The sequence below is a fragment of the Ophidiomyces ophidiicola genome (genome assembly GCF_022830035.1).
Source record: "Ophidiomyces ophidiicola strain CBS 122913 chromosome Unknown scaffold_19, whole genome shotgun sequence".
NCBI lineage: Eukaryota > Fungi > Ascomycota > Eurotiomycetes > Onygenales > Onygenaceae > Ophidiomyces > Ophidiomyces ophidiicola.
Genome location: NW_026054659.1, coordinates 83,723 through 104,989, shown reverse-complemented (window position 1 = coordinate 104,989; position 21,267 = coordinate 83,723). Strand labels below are relative to the sequence as shown.

The 21,267-nt window shown below is 47.8% G+C and overlaps 6 protein-coding genes across 6 annotated transcripts; 5 read left to right on the top strand and 1 right to left on the bottom strand.

The window, feature by feature from the left end:
• Positions 1–1,220: 1,220 nt before the first annotated feature.
• Positions 1,221–2,667, top strand: GPI18 (ER membrane glycoprotein subunit of the GPI transamidase complex-like protein; the record flags this gene model as incomplete). The annotated part of the gene is made up of 3 exons (XM_049253570.1): positions 1,221–1,497; positions 1,566–2,169; positions 2,238–2,667. 3 exons carry the CDS (start codon positions 1,221–1,223, stop codon positions 2,665–2,667), a joined length of 1,311 nt encoding a protein of 436 aa, XP_049107390.1.
• An 895-nt stretch (positions 2,668–3,562) lies between these two features.
• BLM3 (Proteasome activator BLM10) lies at positions 3,563–9,460 on the top strand (the record flags this gene model as incomplete). The annotated part of the gene is made up of 3 exons (XM_049253569.1): positions 3,563–3,900; positions 3,951–9,339; positions 9,398–9,460. 3 exons carry the CDS (start codon positions 3,563–3,565, stop codon positions 9,458–9,460), a joined length of 5,790 nt encoding a protein of 1,929 aa, XP_049107389.1.
• Positions 9,461–9,770: 310 nt separating this feature from the next.
• LOZ57_004526 (uncharacterized protein) lies at positions 9,771–10,331 on the bottom strand (the record flags this gene model as incomplete). Its single annotated transcript, XM_049253568.1, has 1 exon — positions 9,771–10,331. The coding sequence occupies one exon, from the start codon at positions 10,329–10,331 to the stop codon at positions 9,771–9,773; it is 561 nt and encodes a 186-aa protein (XP_049107388.1).
• A 2,610-nt stretch (positions 10,332–12,941) lies between these two features.
• Positions 12,942–13,996, top strand: LOZ57_004525 (uncharacterized protein; the record flags this gene model as incomplete). Its single annotated transcript, XM_049253567.1, has 4 exons — positions 12,942–13,201; positions 13,256–13,537; positions 13,617–13,694; positions 13,756–13,996. The coding sequence occupies 4 exons, from the start codon at positions 12,942–12,944 to the stop codon at positions 13,994–13,996; spliced, it is 861 nt and encodes a 286-aa protein (XP_049107387.1).
• A 1,333-nt stretch (positions 13,997–15,329) lies between these two features.
• On the top strand, positions 15,330–18,179 carry VPH1 (H(+)-transporting V0 sector ATPase subunit a; the record flags this gene model as incomplete). The annotated part of the gene is made up of 6 exons (XM_049253566.1): positions 15,330–15,458; positions 15,516–15,594; positions 15,650–15,885; positions 15,936–17,168; positions 17,217–17,772; positions 17,839–18,179. The coding sequence occupies 6 exons, from the start codon at positions 15,330–15,332 to the stop codon at positions 18,177–18,179; spliced, it is 2,574 nt and encodes an 857-aa protein (XP_049107386.1).
• Positions 18,180–18,651: 472 nt separating this feature from the next.
• LOZ57_004523 (uncharacterized protein) lies at positions 18,652–19,476 on the top strand (the record flags this gene model as incomplete). Its single annotated transcript, XM_049253565.1, has 2 exons — positions 18,652–19,154; positions 19,242–19,476. 2 exons carry the CDS (start codon positions 18,652–18,654, stop codon positions 19,474–19,476), a joined length of 738 nt encoding a protein of 245 aa, XP_049107385.1.
• Positions 19,477–21,267: the final 1,791 nt, after the last annotated feature.

Genomic DNA, 21,267 nt, shown 5'->3' with positions numbered 1-21,267 from the left:
CAGAGACAAGAACGGCCAGTCTCTGAGGCTACTGCTTGGCCGGTACGGAGTGACAATGGGTCGTTAGGCGAGGGTTGGGACCAGAGTTTGGGGATTAATGATCGCACTGGCCGGTGGCCGTGAGGGCTGGTGGAGAGTTCCATCGCGGAAAAGTCTCTCGCGGTGTGCACCTGCATAACCTGCGGCTCCGGCAGGCCTCCCAGCGACAACGAGAGTAAGGAACATAGCTACTAAACTACTCCGTACCAGCACGACTCCTCTCATAACGCACTCGTATTCGCATGCGCCATTATTCGTCGTCTGTCTCGAGAATCAATATTAGTATTGCTCCGCCATCCGAAGCTTGGGCTCGACCCGCCAGTCTTCTGCGCTTCAGCAGTAAGGCTGACCAGTGTGGTGCTGATGTCAACCAATCGACTGAAGAAGGCATCGTGCACTGCTGGGCCTGCGCGCTGCCAGCTCAATGGACGGGCCACCTCCAGGCAGACGCCTACAACCACTGCTGCATGTTCAGCCGTGGGCCAACAGATACATGCATTGCCCAGCTCGCATCTATCACACGCGCCCTGGTGACCGCTGGTCCGCGGTTGCATCGGAGGCAGAACCCAGAGTGGCCGCATGTTCCACATCAAGGTTTGCGGCCCGGAATTACTGCAGACCCGGGCCTTGGAACGGTCGGTCCCGCTTGAGCCGGCCGCCCGAAGAAGCAATTTCTTTCATGCGGCGTCGGAGCCCGGCTCGACAGGTACAGAGCACATACACAAATATGCGCTGGATGAAGCCGTGCATAAAATCAGTTGACCCATCCACAAGCGCGAGCCCGCCCATGGAGCTGAAGAATTTTCGACGCCGCCACCCCACAAGACGATCTTCATTAGACTTCCTGGCCTTGCTGGAAATCTGGCAACGTTTGGCTGCGCCAAATTGCCGGCTGTTGATTGGCTCGCGCGGTTGGCCCACGAGAACCTCCGAGGCTGCCGGCCAGTTGGCTTACGTCATACAGTCGCTCGCCCAATGCCTGATACCCGTGACATTGCCAAGCCTACTAGCCTGTTCATGAGGTTCCCGTTATCGGGAGGCTTGGCAAGGTCACGGGTACGTCGTATAGAGCGCCAAGCCGCCGCTCTGCTGACTAACTAGCGCCAGCCGTCACGCGCGCCGTGCCGATTCCTGTGTTCGCCGTGCACGCCCGTCGCGGCGGGAGCTCCGCCGGCGCAATCATGACGCCCAACCGCCCGCTGTGGACGCTGACGTGCTGGTTCGCCGCCTGGAAGTTCCTGGTGCTGGTGCTGGTGCTGGCCGGCCCGGGCCCGGGATACGACACGTCCACCACCATCCTGTCCCCGATCCCGTCGTCCGGCTTGTCGGCGAAGCTGTTAAACTTTGTGAGATGGGATTCCTTATACTTTGTCAATATTGCCCAACGCGGATATCTGTATGAGCAGGAGTGGGCGTTTGGCTATGGCTATACCAAGCTGCTGGCTATCTTATCGACCGGTTAGATTCTCCGGTTCCTTTTGCTAGCCCCCTTACCTTCCCGGAATCCCCCGACTAATTGCTTCCAGGCACGCCTCGTGAACCCTTTCATCTGGCCGTAGTTGGAATCGCCGTCTCGCATCTGGCTCACTACTTGTCTGTGCTAGTGCTTTACCGCTTGACTCAAACTATTTTTGGGGATAAGAAATACCCCAACCACCTGCCTTTTCTCTCAGCAGCTCTGCACATCATCTCTCCAGCAGGTGCTTTCTTGTCCGCCCCTTATGGGGAGCCAGTGTTTGCATTACTTAATATCCTGGGATATTACGTTTATTTTCTCGCGTTGAAATACGACCGCCAGAGCTCTCTGCTCCCGAGGGACCTGAGCTTTATCGCGTCAGGTTGCATTTTTGCTGTTGCTTCGACCGTTCGAAGCAATGGCATCCTGGGAGGGATGCTATTTGCGTATGATGCAGTCTTGAGGGCTTTTGAAATTGTCCAAACTCGCCATATTAGCCTACCTGTGTTTCGGCGCCTAGTCTTTGTTGGCCTTGGTGGTGCGCTGATTCTACTTGGAATAGCTGGGCCTCAATATATCGCATACTCTTCCTACTGCCAGTCAGCGGCATCTCCACGGAGCTGGTGCAGCAATCTACCCCCAAGTATCTATACCTGGGTTCAAGGTCGATATTGGTAAGCCCTGCTTTCAAACATTTTGAGCACTTGTGAACAAATATATATGCTGACGATATTTCCCTCAGGAATGTTGGATTTCTGGGATACTGGACCATACCGAACATCCCCCTTTTCCTAATGGCTGCCCCCATGCTCACTATCTTATTTCTTTCCGCAACCTGGGCTCTAACCTTGAACAAACGCGTAACAATACCAAGTGACAAGAACACCGAGAAGATGGCTTGCGAGAGCGAATTCACCAGCGTCTGTCTCGTACGACTGGCCCTGCCGCAGGCGGTACTAGCTTTGCTTGCATTGACAAGCTACCACGTCCAAATAATCACACGCCTTGCGTCAGGATATCCACTGTGGTACTGGTGGCTAGCTATATGCCTATTTAAAGAGGGCAAGCATGGTTTCAAGGGCATTGTGCAGCCGAAGACGATATTGCATGGAATCGTGCTGTATGGTATGGTCCAGGCGGCGTTATTTGCATCATTTCTTCCACCAGCTTAAGCTGCTCTGTACGTAAGACATACATATGTATGCTTGTAGGCAATCTTCCCCCTTAATTGAGCCTCCAAGGTACATACATAGTTCTTTGTCGTAATCGTATTGGTCTTATGTGTTGGAACTTTGCACAGCAAATACCCGGCTGCGGCTCGCCAAATACAACGCCAGAAACACCCCCGCTTCCAGAAAGATCTCCCAATCTCCTCCCCAGCGACGTCTTGCAGCGCAGGCAACAAGAGGCGACGTTGCCAATAGCCGCATTACTAATCTCGCGGGCGTGTGGGCCCTGTGCTTTGAGCTCGAGTTTGGACAGCCACTCGCCAAGACGGACTGATATCAACACCTCAAGAGAGCTTCAAAGAGCTCCTGTGCTCAACTGAACGTGGTCAGTCTCGCTGGCTACCCAGTCTCTTATACGGCTGATGATATGACGACATCTACGTGTTCTGAGAGTAAATGATATTATTAACCTGCACCTTGAATTTGCGCCACTGTCATCGATTGCCATCATCTTGCGTGTCGTATTGCTGCCTTCGCCTCCGACAAGGTATTCAATGTGTACCGTGACACTGCTGCCTCCCGTCTACACCACACTCACAACATCTTGTGAGCTCTTGCTGAGCCTGCCTCGTGTTTGGAGAAGCAAGATCTATCTTTATTGCACCTTTGGTATCTTTGCCATCATATCGGCCTCTGTTCGACTGTCGCGTGCTAACTCCTGCTTGTTGTCCGTTTAGCCCCTTTGTCTAACCTAGCTCTATACTCCTCCACCCGATAAGAAGAGCGAATGGATTCCGTAGGTCAACGTCTACCGATATATTTGTCGACCTCCTCAGCGCCTTGTCCGCATGAGCTTTCGAGAGCAACCTCACCCGGCGGAGAGCCCCCCGAGTCCAACATGAATGGCATCAAAGACCCAGCCAAAACAGCTCGGTCCAGACCACGCACATACCCTTACTTTAAATACCTCCCATATGAAATCGAAGATGAGCGCCGGCGGCAGCAGAATTTCGATGAAATTCTCAAGGAACTATACATTGCGCTCCAGGCGGGAGACTTCAGCCCCGGTGCCGTGCATTGGACGCGAGAATTACGATCGTGGCTTTCGTTGAAGTTCGACCCCACTAGGGAACAGCGGATGAAGCTCGTCAGGCTATACTATGACCTCTCGCTCGCTCCAGGTGTTGATCCGAGCGTTTCAGAACGATTTGCGAGCATGTTCATGGTTCTTACAAAGTACGCTCTCCCAGTCAACTCTTATATGTAACAAAGCTAACTCGACGTAGGAGGAAGCATTACCTACGTCCTATCAAAGACCTCGTGCTGGACTGGAGGCTGCTCTACCGAGAAATCAAAGTTTTTATCTTTCCCTCTGAATCGGACCTCGTACATTCCTCGAGCTCGAAACGTAATATCAAGACGTTGACGAAGTTATGCTCATTTGCTCAGCTCTACTTTGATCCTCTTGAGATCCCTGCAATGCTGGAAGAGTTTCTTCCCCATTTCACCACATCTTTCACAGAAGGTGCTTTTATTGTCGTCGGATTGTTGAATCTTTTTATACCTACGTCGCCGGGTCCAGAAAACAGAACAGATCTGTACCCGCAGCAATACCTTCCCACCTACTTTCACCTTTGGTCTTCAGTAAATCGATCCCGCTCATATGATATCAGTCTGTTAGACCTGTTCTCGCGATTGGCTCGCGATTGGCTGCCTGCTAAACACGTTTCATTCTCTGAATATGGAATTTTCACCGCGGAACAAGCTTCCCTGATATTCACTGCTATTTTGAGAATCCTTGAAATTCCCGTCAGCCAAGCGATATCGTCTTACAGTGCTGTAGTGGATCTCTCCTCTGGGCTTGGCATGATGCTCGATAGAGACTCGAGAGGCCATCCGGTTGCCCATCATATTGCACGTTTTCTTGTAATGTCTCTTTCTCCGGCCAGTGCCACTGCTTCTAGTTCAATCCTTAGCTTGCTCGAGGGCTTGATAGAAGCTGTGGAGACGTTCTTCCACCCGTCAAATTCGGGATCGTGGTCAAGAACTCTTGCGCAATTGATCAACTATCTAGCAGACTTTTTCGTGATGCGATGGAATCGAGAGAGAAATGGCGAGATGGAGGTGCCTGAAGAACGCTGGTTGGATGACGGCGTCAAGCGTCGATTTGTATTATGTCTTCGGGACGTAACCTTCATGGGCATTTATTCCAAGAGTAATACGGCAATGAATTTCTCCTTGGCGACACTTCAGAGTTTGGCGTATCTGGAGCCCAGCTTAATACTACCTGGTGCTTTGCAAAGAATATATCCTTCGATGCAGGGTTTGGTTGAAGTTCACAGAACGGCATCTTCCCTTCGATCGCTACAGGTGCTGTCCAAAATTATGATTAGGACAAAAGGCTTCCGCTGCCATATCACGACGTTGCTTGGCCTGGCATTACCTGGCATTGATGCAAACGATCTTGAGAAATCTCTCCATACGTTGGCTTTTATTCAGTCTGTTTGCTATAATATTCCCTTTGAAGACCTCACCAAAGGACGCGATGATGTTCAGGGGAATATGCTAGCCATGCAATGGATTACGGGAGAAATAGAGAGGATGGAGGAGCAAGGCGCATCTGTCGAGATGAACTATGACACTGAACTCACCGACGAGGATGAAGAAAGAATATTGCGATCATCAACTACTGGATTTGGAGAGTTTCTGATATCTTTTCTTGGAAGGGTTTTTACTCTCCTTGAAAACCTCCCAGACGCATCACGAGTCCGCAGCGGATCGCCTGAAGAAAACGTGCTGAACACATTGCCGGCTACATTTATGCCACTTCTCTCGTCTTTGTCACCGGAATTGTATGATGTTGCCTTGCAACGAATCGTCGATTTTGTTTCAGAGCGTGTTCTTCACCAGGCCCGTGATGCAGTAGCGTTTATCTGCAATTCCCTTTGTAAAGTGAATCCAGAAAAGGCACTGAAACGATTTATTCCACTATTGATCCGGTCAATTCGTGCTGAAATTGACGAGAACCGCGCGGCGTCAACAAGAACTACGGGGACTGATGTACTTCCTCGAGACCGTGGCCTCGTTTGGAATGTCAGCATGCTGAGCATGTGCGTTGTTCATGTTGGCGGAGAGGTCTTGAAATACAGGAAAGAACTCATTGATATCGCGCTGTATATGCAACGCAAGTGTAAGGGCATTCCGACCATACATATTTCAAATTTTATCCACCATCTCCTTTTGAATCTGACTGTGACATGCACTATTGACCATTCCCAATACGAACCCGATGTCATCGCTCGGGGCATTCAGGTTGAGCAATGGGGACAGAGGCAAGATCCGAAAGACCTGACAATCAAATGGCATGTTCCAGGACGCGGAGAATTAGAATTTGCTGTAGAGCTATTCAGCTCCCAGTGTGGAAATGCACTAGAACACCTTATCAATCTCACGAGCGACCGCCCAAAGATCAAACGTGATGGGAGCGGTAAAGAGTGGTCAGACGAAGTAACACGCAACATTATACTCTTACGGTTGATTATTTCGGGAATATCTGTCCTCTTTAATAACCGTGTTGCTTCGCAGAATACGGATGCCGACGCTGATATTGAAATGACCGATGCCGCAGAAGATAGTGGCGAAGAGCTGCCTCAGTTACGAGTTCCTGATCCTACACTTGACTCCTCAGACGATTCTGTGATCCGACGCACCTTTACTTATCCAACAGGCTATTCCTTAACTGACGATGACCCACTCTGCATTCAAATCCACGAGATCAGGGATCGAATCGGGCGTGTACTACACACTGTTCATAAATTTTTGGTCCAAAAACAAGAAGACGATGTATCCTGCTTTTCGCCATTATATACTGCATATCGTGCCTGGTTTATTGACGTGGGAATTGAGAGATCTGCACATGTCCTAGATCGTGTCACCAAACTATTGTCAGCTGATGCTTACCCATACAAAATGAGTGGTAATAGAAAGGACTATCCTCGCCCGCTCCTTGTTCGCCGTGCGAATGTGTACCATTTGCAGCGACTTCGGCATAACTCTGTTCCTCGGCCACGATCTAAACTTGATGAAATATTGTTGCTTGATTTGGTTGAATCAAGTGTTTCTTCATATACCGACATTCGGAAGAATGCGCAAACTGCCGGCGAATCGGCCCTCAGAGCAATCTGGGGCTCACGGCTTCTTGTTATCAAACCCCTCATTAACGCTCTACATTTCGCTATCGAGAAGAATGATTTTCCTCGAATCAAGGGAGCTGTATACTCGCTACTATACAGCGGCGTGGCGAAAACAGCAGGTCGCCATTGGCAATTTACGCCTGCTCTTATTCGGGCGTTCATTGGGGCGAGTACTGTCGATAAACCTTCAATACAGAAAATCTGTAATGGTGTCTTCTTCCAAATAGTTGAATACGGACGTGATGTGGACCGAATGGCAATTCTGGATCAAGATGCCGTTGACACCATCCGACCAGAAGCGGATGTTAGCGATATCATTTCAAAAAAGAAAGATAGTATTCAGAAAAAACACGTTGCAATTGAGAAGGCAAAGAGCGACCTAACAGAAGAGCTTGTGAATATGGCGCGATCATCGCATTGGAAATTGGCTAGCCGTACCGCGGCCATTGTCATTACGATGGGCTTACGTTTTGACACCATAGCGAGTCAAAATTTGATTAACTTGATAGTTACTGGCGCCATTGATTCTCATCCAGGGTTAAGAGGGATGTATTCGCAAACTATGGTTGCTATATTTACTATGATTGATGTTCGAGCATCTTGCAGTCACAAATATGAAGACTATATTGTCGGAAAACAATATTATCCAGCAAAGCTAAAGGTTGATACGAAACAAGATGACCCTAATTGGACGAAAGAGTTCCTCGCTAGTTTTGCTAAGCCTGATGCAGAATATTACGTTGACCATGAACATCCTGGATGGCTAGTATGGGATAAAACGATGCCAGCCTACAAGACAGATGTGGCCCGTGACATTGAATACGATGAGCTTGAATGGAATGTTCGGAAATATATGGGAGGCCTATTTGACCGAAAATGGTTTTCTACCTTTTTCGCATATCTAAAACAAGAACCTAGAGATGTGTCGGCGGACAAATTCCGCATGACCAGCGCAATGATTCTTCTCTACGTTTTCCAGCTTATGACCCGTGATGATCTGACGAAGGCAACATTTGAGGAGGTGAAAGAAGAAATTTTTGCTGTTTTCGAGGATGGCAGTGACAAACATCAGCATCGTGCTACCGCAGAGATATTGGCTGCATTAATTGGTTCCGTTACTGATACCAGCATAGAACGCCGCAAAAAGGTCTGGGATTTCGCATTTCCAATAATTAAGAAAATTTTCTCGGATGGTTTGACACCTGAAAACTCTTCATATTGGAATCAGTTTCTCCATATGATTTTCCAGTGTCGGGATCCACGAAGAGCCTGGCCGCTTATGGATTGGTTGGCTAGCTTTCGTCTTGATATGGGCTCTAATGCCGCCTTTAAGGAAAGCTCGAAGATCAACCTGCTTCATCAGTGCATTTTAGACGTTGGCTGGCACTTCCAGCTTGAAAAACCAATCGTAAATAATTTCCTGGCACACCTCGATCATCCATATAAGGGAGTTCGGGACGCGATGGGCAGGACGCTAGCATCGATCTTTCGCACAAGATATCATGAGTCTTACTCAACTATAAACGAGTTAATTCTAGCACAGAAGACAGCGTCACCAATTGGCAACCGCTCTTATCAACCTACTGAAGAGTTCTCCAGTATGATCCGTGATGTATTCAATCGACTTCAAAAATGGCGCCGGGAAAGGTCACCTGGACAGCAGACCCCTTCGTCGTATACATCTGGTTGCAAGACTGTGCTCCTTTGGCTTGACTCAACTCTTTCCTCTTACGAATGCACTCAACTTTTACCATTCTTCCCAGACCTTTTTACTGAAGAATTACTGCATATGATGGATGTTAAAGAAGATCCTGAGCTCCAATCATTAGCGTACCACGTATTCAGACATCTTCCAAATATCCCACATCCCGCTGGTGAAGACTCGGAATTTGTGGATACCCTTATTCGAATCGGCCGTACATCACAATCATGGCATCAGCGATTACGTGTCATGATTAACATGCAGATCATCTATTTCCGCCGTCTATTCCTACTTTCTGAGTCTGATCGTGAGAAATTGTTTAGCTGCGTTGCCAACATGCTTGAGGATCCTCAACATGAAGTTAGAGCAGGCGCCTCAGCGACCCTTTCGGGGATGATTCGATGCTCTCCCGTAGGACTTCGAACTGAGATTGTTCCAAAGCTACGCGATAGATTTACGAATTCCTTGATAAAACATCCGTTGCCTAAAAAGCCTCGCATTTTCAAGTCTGGATTCTCTTCCGCAACATCTACGGGCACTAGCACACCTACCCCAGAGCATACTAGGCTGATTATTACCAGACACGCTGCTGTTCTTGGGCTTGGTGCGCTCATTCAAGCATTCCCGTACACAAGCCCACTGCCACAGTGGATGCCAGGCGTGTTAATCACACTGAGCACAAAAGCGGCTGGCGACCCTGGTATTGTCGGCCAAAGTGTGAAGTCCATAATCAGTGAATTCAAGAAAACCAGGCAAGACACATGGCATATCGATGTCAAAGTAAGAATTGTTTACTTCTTTACATCCCAAATTGCGTTCGCTAACCTTTAGCTTCTAGGCTTTTGAACCTGATCAAGTTGAAGATTTGTCCGGCGTCTTGTGGAAAAGCTATTTTGCATAAACACATCACTTTTGAGTCTACTTCGGTCGATGCATTATGACATATCTGCGATTTGCTATACTGGAATTGATTGGCTTACTATTTTGAGTTGATGGATGATGTCACGGTTGATATTGGTTGAGTTCGAGTGATCTTTCAGCTTACTGTTCATGTTATATCCTAGATGATGATGATTCAATGCCATTCTCCTCATTAAACTTCATACAATGCGCTGTATACTCTGCCAGAAATAGACCGATAATGGTGTAATTCAAAGTCCTCTCAACCTCACCCGTGGCGACCAATTTCCTGGATTTAACATTCCGATATTTCAGACGCACTCCAGCGGGGTGTGGGACGCAGGCTTCTCTACAACAATTCTCATACCTGGTCTCACTTCACCGCCCACTTCCACAACAGCCATAATGCCTGCCTTCCGTCCCACGATCTTCCTCTCCGAATCTCGCACGAAAAACCTTTCTTTCAGCCCGGCACGGTACTTGTCAATTTGTGGGCATGGGTTTCTCAACCCAGTCACAGATATCACCGGCGCACCGGCGGGCACAGCCCCGCTACTGGCATCCACGAACCGTAGCTTCGTCCCTTGGCCCAGGGCTAGCAGATCAATTCCTGACGTAGTGATATTTTCACCCAGCGCCCCATATGTCAACGGTGTGCCATTTGCGGCTTCAGTAAGGACCTCGGAATGAATGAGGTGCACCTGGCGAAGGTTACGGGGAGGAGGTGTTATGTGAGTGCGGGAGAGGTGTTGGACATTCATGCCAGCATGAGCGTCGCCCTTCACACCGAGATCCTCCAGGAGAGTGATAGCGGGAACAGGAGACTTGGAGAATGAGTGAGTAGAAGAAACTGAGACACTCAGTACAGACATGGTGAGGCTGGATAAAGGCAGTGTCGAGGGTTGTATTGCAAATTTGTATAGATGCAGTTGTTAAGATTCCACCACTGTGTTAATAGCAGCCTGTTATAGGAATGAATGATGAGAACAAAAGAGTGCTTGGGAAAGAGAGCATTAGTGCTCAATACTCCATACACAGTCTCCCTGGTTCCAATGGTGGGAAAAGATATGATGCGTTGTACACGCCACCCCGCTGGTGGTAAGGCTACCCCTCGTCGGCAAGAAACGGATGGCGCCGTACATCGCTTTGATGTTGTCTGCAATGTGGCTTCTCACCCTAGGACATCCCCTGTTACCCATGGCCCTCTTATTCTATAAATCCTTTCTCACTAGCACATACGACCACAGGAAGTGGAATACAGGGCTTCCCGTTGTTACGCTACGAGCTACGAGCTGGAGAGAAGTGTCTAATTCATCTGATCTCATATTGAAGAGAAATCTAGACACATTTATATAAATGAGTGACTATTTTAAGTGGAGCAAAAAGAGCCAATCAGAATGTTAGCTCTGATCATGCATAGTTATATAACAAAAAGACATGTGATTCAGAGCCTAGTGTTCCAAATCAATGCCATACAGGAAAACAAAGAAAATCCTCTAATCTCTGTGCCTAGCCTAGCCTAGGCAGGCCTCCGGCTGACACCCGTCCGCTCAGCCGTACTTAAGCCACTGTATCTGCGCGGCCAATATTCATACTGGCCCCGAATCCCCGCTGCTTTATGGGTGAGGAGCGGGTGAGTAGTGGGTGAGTAGGGTGAGAAGCGGGCGAGCAGGGTGTTTTAATAAAAAAGCCACACTGCTAGAAAATAAATATCAGAAAGAAGGCATGCTGATTCTATTCTTGTTGATTCTTTTGATACTTTCAAAACATATCTGATGTTAGCTTTCAATGCCATGTGACTAAAGATGTCTTCTGTTTCCAATGAAGAATGCTTGAAACATGTCAAGAAATGTCAACAACTTGCTAATAGTCATGGCTTTACCCTTGCTGTGAGGGTCGGGTGGTTGCAGATAATGTGGCAATGGTTTATGGCCTTCATAAGTGGGGTTAGATTGAGTGAGAGATGATTATGAAGGGATCTAAGTATGAGAGAGAGAGATAACTTATATTGCTACAACAGTATCTAGAGTCTCTAGATATGTTGCCACTGACCTTTGTAAAGAAGCATCTGTGACAGATTTTGTGTGTTCAGCTATGCTAGTTACTGTTACTGTTACTGTTATTATTAAGTTGAAACTTCTCTATGAGTCACTATAGATGAATAACTAGAAGGCACAACAATGAATGTTTTTTGTGAACTGCTGACTTGTAAAGTAGTGAATTGATTCAATCAATATAACATATGCTACTTGACGACTTGTGCGCCGTTCCGGTTCCGTAAAACTGGGCAATGGTCAGACTTCAAGGAATGAACAGGAAGAAGGAGAGCGTCCTCACAGGGGTAGTAGGTGGTGAGTCAATGGACTGAGTAGGAACTGGCGATATGTAGACTGGATAAGCTCCAAACAAAGTGAGAAACAGAAGAGGCGGGCACGCACAACCCAACAATTACCCGATGAAGCAGGACGGACACACCCAGAAGAAGGAAATAGATGGATGTTGAAAATAAAGAAAATAAGAAAGATTGGATGCTCTTCCATCCAATTTATAATGGGCCTCGGGGAGAGAAACGGGGCATTTGTAACCTTTACCGTCTTTCCATTCACTTCTATCCCCAACAGAAACCAACACAAAGCTCGCGCTGCAAGGGTCACTTCCTCACTGGCTTGAAAATCCATACCAGCCTATCATAATAAGAAGTTTAACGTGGAACCTCAAAGGCGGTAGAATGTTGATGGTTGACTGGGCGTGAGCATCCGGGAAACAGAATAATCCATGAATGTGATAGCTAGGGATGCAGTGAGCGGTAACAGCGAATGCTCTATTGGCTAGTGGTGATATCTCAGATGTTGAGACACCGGTGCCTCTTAGGGTAATGAGCGCGTAAATGTGACCACTGCATGTTGATCACCCTGCTGGCAATTCCAAATCAAGTGCGAAGCATTCTGCCACAATTGGCAACGAATGAGACAAAGACCGTAAAGACTGAAATTTGGGTCTTTCCTGATATTGCGGGCGAAACCATTTGTCCCCGGGGTTCAGGGGCTTAAGCCTACCGGACCCCTCATGATATTGGCTCTTAAATTAAGCCAGCGACAACCTGCATGAGGATTTAGGGGCCATGTTCCATAAAGCAAGCAGCTTCACAATTCTGGTGCTCCTGGTTGGTGTGCTGGTGGTGCCGTCTGAAGGTCGCGAAATGATGAGGTTGACAAACGAAGGTGGTTGGTTAATAACTAACTAACTGGTTAGTAAGGGGGGCGCCAAGATGTTGATCACTCCATCAGAACGGCGCTTAACAGAGCCTCCGAGGGTCCGTCCTGGCACCAGCCTTACCCAGCTTGAGAGAGGCCTCTCGCCTTTGATACCCACCGGGCAATACCCTTTAAATAATACCGAAGAGGTCTCCTCTTCCCTTAGAAATGTGCCCAGCCGCCATTTGTCCCTGAACAGACGGTTATTCCTTCGCACTCTCGCCTGACATGAATGTCAAGGAATTTGATGAGGATCTCCTTGAGATGTACGAGTGCCGGAAATCCTTTTTTGTGGATGACATGACGTATATCCAAAGCCATCGTTCCAAAATACGATGGGATCTTGGCCCGATTTTTAAAGAACGGGTCATAGAAGGACACGACGAGATCTGTGGCATGTATGTCTCAGAAGCTGTCGCCGTCTGCGTCGCGACCCAGGTCGAGGGCCCGAATCCCGGGCTCCAGGGAATTGCAAAGATCAGAATGCAGTGCGTTAAGATGTGCATCAATCAACAGGCGTTCTACTGACGCTCGTCATCTAGAATTCCAAACCCCGGCCGTATCGCCACAGCACCTGTGCGCGCCAGTACTCGTTGCGGCTTTGAGCTTTATAATCTTCGTCAACTCTCACGCTTGGGCTGCACATGTACCCCGAAATTGTTAGATACTGCATGGTCTGTTCAAGACGAGAATGACCCCGTCCCTGGTGGATTTTGCGCTTTTTTCATCATGGAAAAATTACCGGGACACAACCTGAACAACTTTGGGGCCCTGCCCATGGCAGAGCGAAACCAAATCAGACTGAGTTTTGCCAAATCAATACGGTAGGCTTCCCTAAAACCCCGCTCCAGCTGCCACCTTCATGTTGCAGGAATTTAACTGGTGGCTAATTGGTTCTGGTAGCGAATTTTACGACTTGCGATATGACCATGACGACCCAGCTCGCCGTAATTTGATATGGGATAGTGAGAAGAAAAAATGGTATGCCCCGGTGATCTTAGGATTGAGCTTAATTGGCTAATCAACCGTTCTGTCTGTATAGTTATATCATTGACCTTGAAGAGGCATATGAAATTTTGGACGCCGATAAGCCGAGAGCATTTTCCCCAGAGCTTCATTGGCGCGACTGGGGGATTGCAGGCCCAGAATCCAGTACCAGCTACTACGGGTTGGATCCAATGGTCCCCCATCACAAGAAGTACATCGAGAACCCGAGTGACGAGATGCTGGAGAAAATGGCAGCTGACGCGGAGGGAAGGGATGTTTTAATGCCTTCTAGGTAGTTTTCATAAGGCTAGACAGTGATTTACAATACTAAACGAATAACTGCGATCATGACGATTGCGGGTTGTATCCATTCTGCATTTCTAAATGGGCAGACAGCTGGGAGCTTACGTGCTGTACTCCGTAGCCCGTACCGAAAGCCCAAACCAGCTGTAATAAACCCCTTCCTCTATTTTCATTGTTTCATCACGTTCTATTGTATCTGGGGTTAGGCCTACTCTGTAAATTCCAAGGGATTTTCCTCGCAACAATGCACTTATCAAAGCTAGAGTGTACTGCAATGGGCCTGACATGGTGACGTCATTGGCGTCGGCCCGATGCCAACGTTTTTCCGACGGCCCGACGCGCCATGTTGAGGCTCCGAGACCGCCACAGCACAACCAAAATCCGGTCGATCACGACCAGTATGGCGTATATGAGATCCCTTATTCCGTTGTCCTCCAAATTGGGTCGGGTTGGACCCTGCGGTAGAGGTTCTGCTGTTGTTTTTAGTTTCGTGCCTCGCCGGCACATCTCCGCCTTCGGGTATACACAATCGAAGGCTCTTATATTGCCCAAATATGGTGAACCGAAAGATCTTGGGTAGACTTCCAGACACCATGGACTCTTCTTGTCCAGCTTGTTGCTTAAGCTAACAAGTGCAGTCTTCACTCATACTCTATTTCTCCCCCCCATGACACCCAATGCACAGTTGATTTTGGCTGGTGTCATCTGCATCTTTTTGCCCCAGATCACTCTTTGGGGGCAGGATTTTCAGGCACAAAGCCAAGCCAAAAGAACATCTGGTCTTCAGTGACTGACTGAACTGAAGTGAGATGTAACCCCACCTTTGTGGCAATTTTGTGAGAAGAGTGCTTTTTGCTGTTGGCTGTGTCTGTGGACCATCTTCACTCACCCCTGCTCACCCTAAATCACCCTAAAATCACCCAGATCAGGTGAGCGTAAAGTGGCCTCACCCGCTAACTCACCCTGGCAGCAGCCACCAAAGAATCGGCCGCGGAGAAGCCACTTGCTGGCCGGCTAGTAGTTGGGTGGGTGACCACCAGTGAATCCTGGCTGTTGTATGTTTTTTTGCTGCTTTCGCGGTATTCCTCGAAGCTGAAAGGGGTGTTATGTAAGCAGGATTTGCTTAGCGCTTAAGTAAGCTCATAGTTAAATATATCACGTGATAGGGTATCGGGACCTTAACGTAACTACGTTACTCCGTACTTCGAGCTCAAGCAGCCTTACCATCGATATTGGACCACAACCTCGCACTGCCGTTTCTGTATCTATTAACTATTCCCCTTCCTATGCCCCTTATATTGGCTGCGGTGACGTCGACTGGCCACGATGGGGCCCTCACAAGACACACTCCTCCGCTCCGCGGATATGAGCCTGACCCAGCTCTACATCGCGAATGAGATAGGCAGAGAGGTCGTCAGCGCACTAGGCGAGCTGGGTTTGGTTCAGTTCAGAGATGTGAGCTTGTTCTCTTGATTCTGCTGCTTCGCTTGCTGACTGCGGATTTCTTCACAGGTCAACGAGGAAACGACGGCATTCCAAAGAACGTTTACCAGCGAAATTCGACGTTTGGACAATGTCGAGAGGCAACTCCGTGCGTCTATATTTATTCCCTCTCCACAGATGAGAGAACTTACCGTTTGATACAGGATATTTTCATTCCCAGATGGAGAAAGAGAACATCGAAATGCGGCCTTCGTCGGAATTTGAAAACACTCTGGGTGCCCCAATGGCATCTGAGATTGATGAGTTGACCCAACGAAGTGAAAGTCTCGAGCAACGAATTTTCTCTTTAAATGAAAGCTACGAAGTGCTTAAGAAGCGGGAGGTCGAGCTCATTGAATGGCGTTGGGTGCTAAGAGAAGCCGGCAGTTTTTTCGACCGCGTATGCATATTGCCTTGCACGAATCAAGTCAGGAGCTAACTTTTCAACAGGCTCACGGACATACCGATGAAATCCGGCAATCCTTCGATAACGACGAGGCTCCACTACTGCGCGATGTTGAACACCAACACCATCCTAGGCAGCAGGCCGACGACGGACATCAGCCTTCCTTTTCCATCATGGATATCGGTTTTGTATCAGGCGTTATTCCTAGAGATCGGATCGGTGCCTTTGAGCGAATCCTTTGGCGAACACTTCGTGGAAATCTTTACATGAATCAATCCGAAATCCCTGAACGAATCGTGGATCCCTCCAATAACGAGGGTATTCAGAAGAATGTTTTTGTTATTTTTGCCCACGGAAAGGAAATCATTGCGAAAATCCGGAAAATTGCTGAATCCCTTGGTGCAAATCTCTATGCCGTTGACGAAAACAGCGAACTTAGGAGAGATCAAATTCACGAAGTCAACACCCGTCTAAGTGACGTTGAGCAGGTTTTGCGTAACACGAAGCTTACTTTGGACGCTGAGCTATCCCAGATAGCTAGATCGCTGGCTGCTTGGATGATTATCGTGAAAAAAGAAAAGGCCGTTTACCACACCTTGAATAAATTCTCCTATGATCAGGCTAGGAAAACTTTGATCGCAGAAGCGTGGTGCCCTACAAACTCTCTCGCAGCTATCAAGTCTACCTTGCAGGACGTAAACGATCGCGCCGGCCTCTCCGTCCCAACTATTGTCAATCAAATTCGTACCAATAAAACTCCCCCGAGTTACATGAAGACCAACAAGTTTACCCAAGGATTCCAAACCATCATAGATGCGTATGGAACCGCAAAATATCAGGAATTGAACCCTGGTCTTCCAACAATTGTAACGTTTCCGTTTCTCTTCGCTGTCATGTTCGGCGATAGTGGTCACGGGCTTCTCATGACCATGACCGCTGTTACCATGATTCTATTTGAGAAGAAGCTTGCCAAATCGAAAATTGATGAAATATCAAGTATGGCCTTCTATGGTCGATACATCATGCTCCTGATGGGTATCTTCTCTATATATACTGGTCTCATTTACAACGACATGTTCTCTCGGTCAATGGATATTTTTCCAAGTGCTTGGGAGTGGCCAAAAGTTACCCAAGAGGGTGAATCTGTGACTGCCACCCTCAATTCGAATTATCGATATCCGTTTGGCCTCGATTGGGGTTGGCATGGCGCTGACAACTCTCTTCTTTTTACTAACAGTTTTAAAATGAAATTGGCCATTTTACTAGGTTGGGCTCATGTGGGTGTTCTACTTCCTGCTTTGGGTGGTGTTTACTAACTGTGCCAGATGACCTATTCTTTATGTTTATCGTTCGTCAACGCCCGGCATTTTAAGAAGCCAATAGAAATTTGGGGAAATTTTGTGCCTGGCATGATCTTCTTTCAGTCGATTTTCGGTTACTTAGTCTTCACCATTCTTTTTAAATGGACGATTAACTGGGAGACGCGAGGAGCACCGCCACCAAGTCTTCTCAATATGCTGATCTTCATGTTCCTTCGACCAGGAAGTGTGCAGGAGCCATTATTCAACAACCAAGCTGTAATCCAGGTTATTCTTGTGACCATGGCGGTCATCCAAGTCCCCATTCTTTTGTTCCTAAAACCATTCTACCTTCGCTGGGAACACAACCGTGCGCGTGCTCTTGGTTATCGAGGCCTTGGCGAAGTATCAAGAGTCAGCGCGTTAGATGAGGACGGCGCACCTGACGGCCGCGCTTCCAACCGCAACAGTATGGCTAGTGATGGAGAAGGCGTTGGAATGATTACACAGGACATGCGCGAAGAAGAACATGAAGAATTCGATTTTGGAGATGAGATGATCCATCAAATTATTCATACAATTGGTAAGCGATTTCCGCTCGTTAAGACACCTTCTTCGACGTTCGAACCCTACTAAAACAACAATTTAGAATTCTGTCTCAACTGTGTTTCTCACACTGCCTCTTATCTTCGATTATGGGCATTGTCCCTTGCCCATCAACAGCTATCCATTGTCTTGTGGAAGATGACAATTGGCGGAGCGTTCAGCCAAAGCCCTGGCATCATGCAAGTTATCATGATTATTGTTACATTCTACATGTGGTTCACTTTGACTGTCTTTGTGCTCTGTGTGATGGAAGGAACAAGCGCAATGTTGCATTCCCTCAGGTTGCACTGGGTTGAAGCAATGAGCAAACATTTTATGGGAGATGGACTTCCTTTCACTCCATTTAGCTTCAAGATCTTGCTAGAGGAGGATCCTGTTGACTAAAGTTTGCTGCCTTAATTTTGTGAAATATTGCACCTAAATACTTCTTGTGCTTCTGTTTTGCGTTGCCTCTTTAGACATTTTGAGACTTGTGTCCTACGTATATATGTACAACAGAACTCTTTCTTGAAAAGATACCTGCTTCTGATCAGAATATGGAGGCATCAAGTAATAACTAGCCTTGATATCATGATATGTCCGACTTCATAGTCCGTTCTAACATCACAAATCCAAAAACAGTCTAAATTGAAAAGCGGGGGCCATTCAGCTGCCCCTCTACTGTATACAGTCCACACATCTTCCATGAATTTACATTCCGAAAAAAGACGATACTAAGGATGGCATCTATGTTTGATCTCACAGGCACCACGGTCTTAGTGACGGGATCCACCAGAGGCATAGGTCAAGCGATGGCCATAGCCCTCGCCGAAGCAGGAGCAGATATCATTATTATCAAGGTGCCGTGACCATCAAGATGCCACCGCCCGCCGTGAGACGTATCCATCGAGCCCAAGACCTGACCGGCTACACTAAGGGCTTATCTTCAGACCTCCAGACTATGGATACAGTCCGTGGCCTTGGTAGACAGTGCGCAAGCTACAGGTGCGACCTCAGCGACAGAGCTTCCGTGGCGCAACTTATCCCGCGCATAATTGCAGACCATAGGATCGACGTTTTAGTCAATGCAGCTGGGATTCTGAAGCGGCATGATGCTGTTGATTACCCACAAGGTGAATTTGATAAGGTCATGCAAGTGAATCTAAGCGTGACCTTCGTATTATGCAGAGAACTGGCTAAGTATTGGATCGAGAACGAAATGAAGGGGAAAATTATCAATATAGGGAGTGTTATGACGATTGTTGGAGGTGTGAGGGTTTCAGCATATGCGGCGAGTAAGGGAGCAGTGGGACAATTGACCAAAGCATTAAGCAACGAGTGGGCAGGAAAGGGAATCTGTGTCAATGCAATTGCGCCAGGGTAGGCCTTCATATTAACTGTTTTAATGAGCAGTGCTCGACCGCCACTCTGCATTTTAGGAAAACTGACTCTGGTATGCTTTGATAGTTACATTGCTACAGATATGAACAAAGATGTACGGGCAGATAAAGAGTCGCCTTACTACCAGAGCACTGTCCAGAGAATCCCTGCAGGGCACTGGGGCACTCCAGAGAACCTTAAAGGACCTGTTGTTTTCCTGGCTAGTAGTGCCAGCAACTATGTTTCTGGGGAGATATTGAAGGTATGGGCCAGCCTTACTCCTTTTAGCCCGAGAGAGGGTGTTCACTCAATGGTCGTCTAGGTTGACGGGGGCTTTTGCGGTCGGTGACACGGTGGCGTTTCGCTCTGCAGGTGGTGAATAATGTGCCGAGTAATGGCCATTCGGTCACCCAGGCGACCTTTGTAAATACCGAAAGTCGTGCATGATATAGAGGCGCTTTTCGTATAGCCAATTCTAGGTGCAGGGTGTCGTTTCATAGTTCTCCGGCGAACGGAGTAGGAATAGCAGTGTTCCTTGCATCGGTTGACAACCTTGGGAGAAGTTTCGGAAGCAGGATCCACGCGAGTCGTTGATCATCGAGGCGCTGTAGACCAGTCACGTGTAAGGTCGCCTGGACCACAAACATGTTTTACTTCAAGACGACATCGGAAAGTTGCAGGGCATTATCGGCTAACGATGACCCTACACAGAATGTGGAGGAAGCACCTCTCATAGACCGGATTCTCTTCCACTGTGATCTGCAAAGATGGCCTTTTGAGATGGTTTCCAGGACAGACAAGATGATCTCTCAGGTTCGCCCGCAGCAACATCCTACCTAGCCCCATGCTGCCCGCGCTGCTTCACCATGGAAACGATTGCTTTATCTGTAGGTTCCCAGAAATTACTGCAGCATGGCCAATTATGCTTTTTTTTACCGATACATATGCTCTCGTGGCTTCTTGAGAAGCGCAAAAACAGGCTGTACAACTCTGGCCCGCCGGACCATGGCAGATAGCGCTTCAAAGTTCTCGACTCAATGATACCTACTCAACGGCATCAATGTCGTGAATTTAATATGCTACCTGTTATGAGAGTTTGATAGCCCAAACTTTGGTTTTAATCCGTTTTTTGACCTATGAACTGCTCTTCGGACCTTATGTCATTTCTGGGAGGCAACACCGCCCTGTCATCCGAAGACAGACTTCCACCATCCCACCATTGGACCGCCATGCTAGACTATGCAAACAAGTTTGCCCCGAAAAATGAGCGTGCCGTTGCCCGTCTTGTTAAAGATGCAGTGGAACCAAAACAACTTCTAGATGAACACAAAAGCAGCAGTCTCCCACAAGTGACATATTGTTTTGCTGCTAGGTCACAGTGTCTGAAGCCGTCTGGAATAGAGACATTGTGCTGCCTTGGTCAAAGAAGCTGTATATAAAGAGTGGTCAATTCGCAATCAGACCTTGGAAATCAGCTCAGAGATACAATTGCTACTTCTTGTCCCCCTAAACGCTGAACAGATCCTAAACGAGAAATATATCGCCACATATTGCCAATCAAGATGAAGCTCTCTACTCTCGCTGCTGCATTGGCCACTGCCACCGTCGCTCTTGCTCATCAAGCTGATATCTGGGAATACACCAACTACCGTGGCCAGCAGATCTCTTACGTGAGTACCTCGCGTCGCGTTTCAATACGTATACAGCTAACATAGAAGAAACTGGATTTTTAGAATAAACCGTGAGCAATTTCTTTTCAAAATAAACTTATTTTGCACGCTTCTGAAGCACGGACGTTAATACTGAGGGGTGTAGTGGCGTTGAAACTCCGCCGTTCCTTTTCCGATCCTTTTCTTGGAATCGACCTCAGGGCAGCAATTGCTGTGCGGGATTTTGTCAAGGAAAGCTGGTTCGTTATATTTCTCTTTATCACCACCCTGTCTCTTTTTATGGTCTACATGTTAATTGGCACTTGGCTAATGAATCATAAAACTGTCTGAAGACCATAAGCGTCCTCTGTACCCCTAGTTCCCGTTCAGAATTTGGCCCTGGTGCTGACCGGGTGATTATTCGATGCGGCGGGCCGATGATTGACTGTGAGAAGGAATAAAAT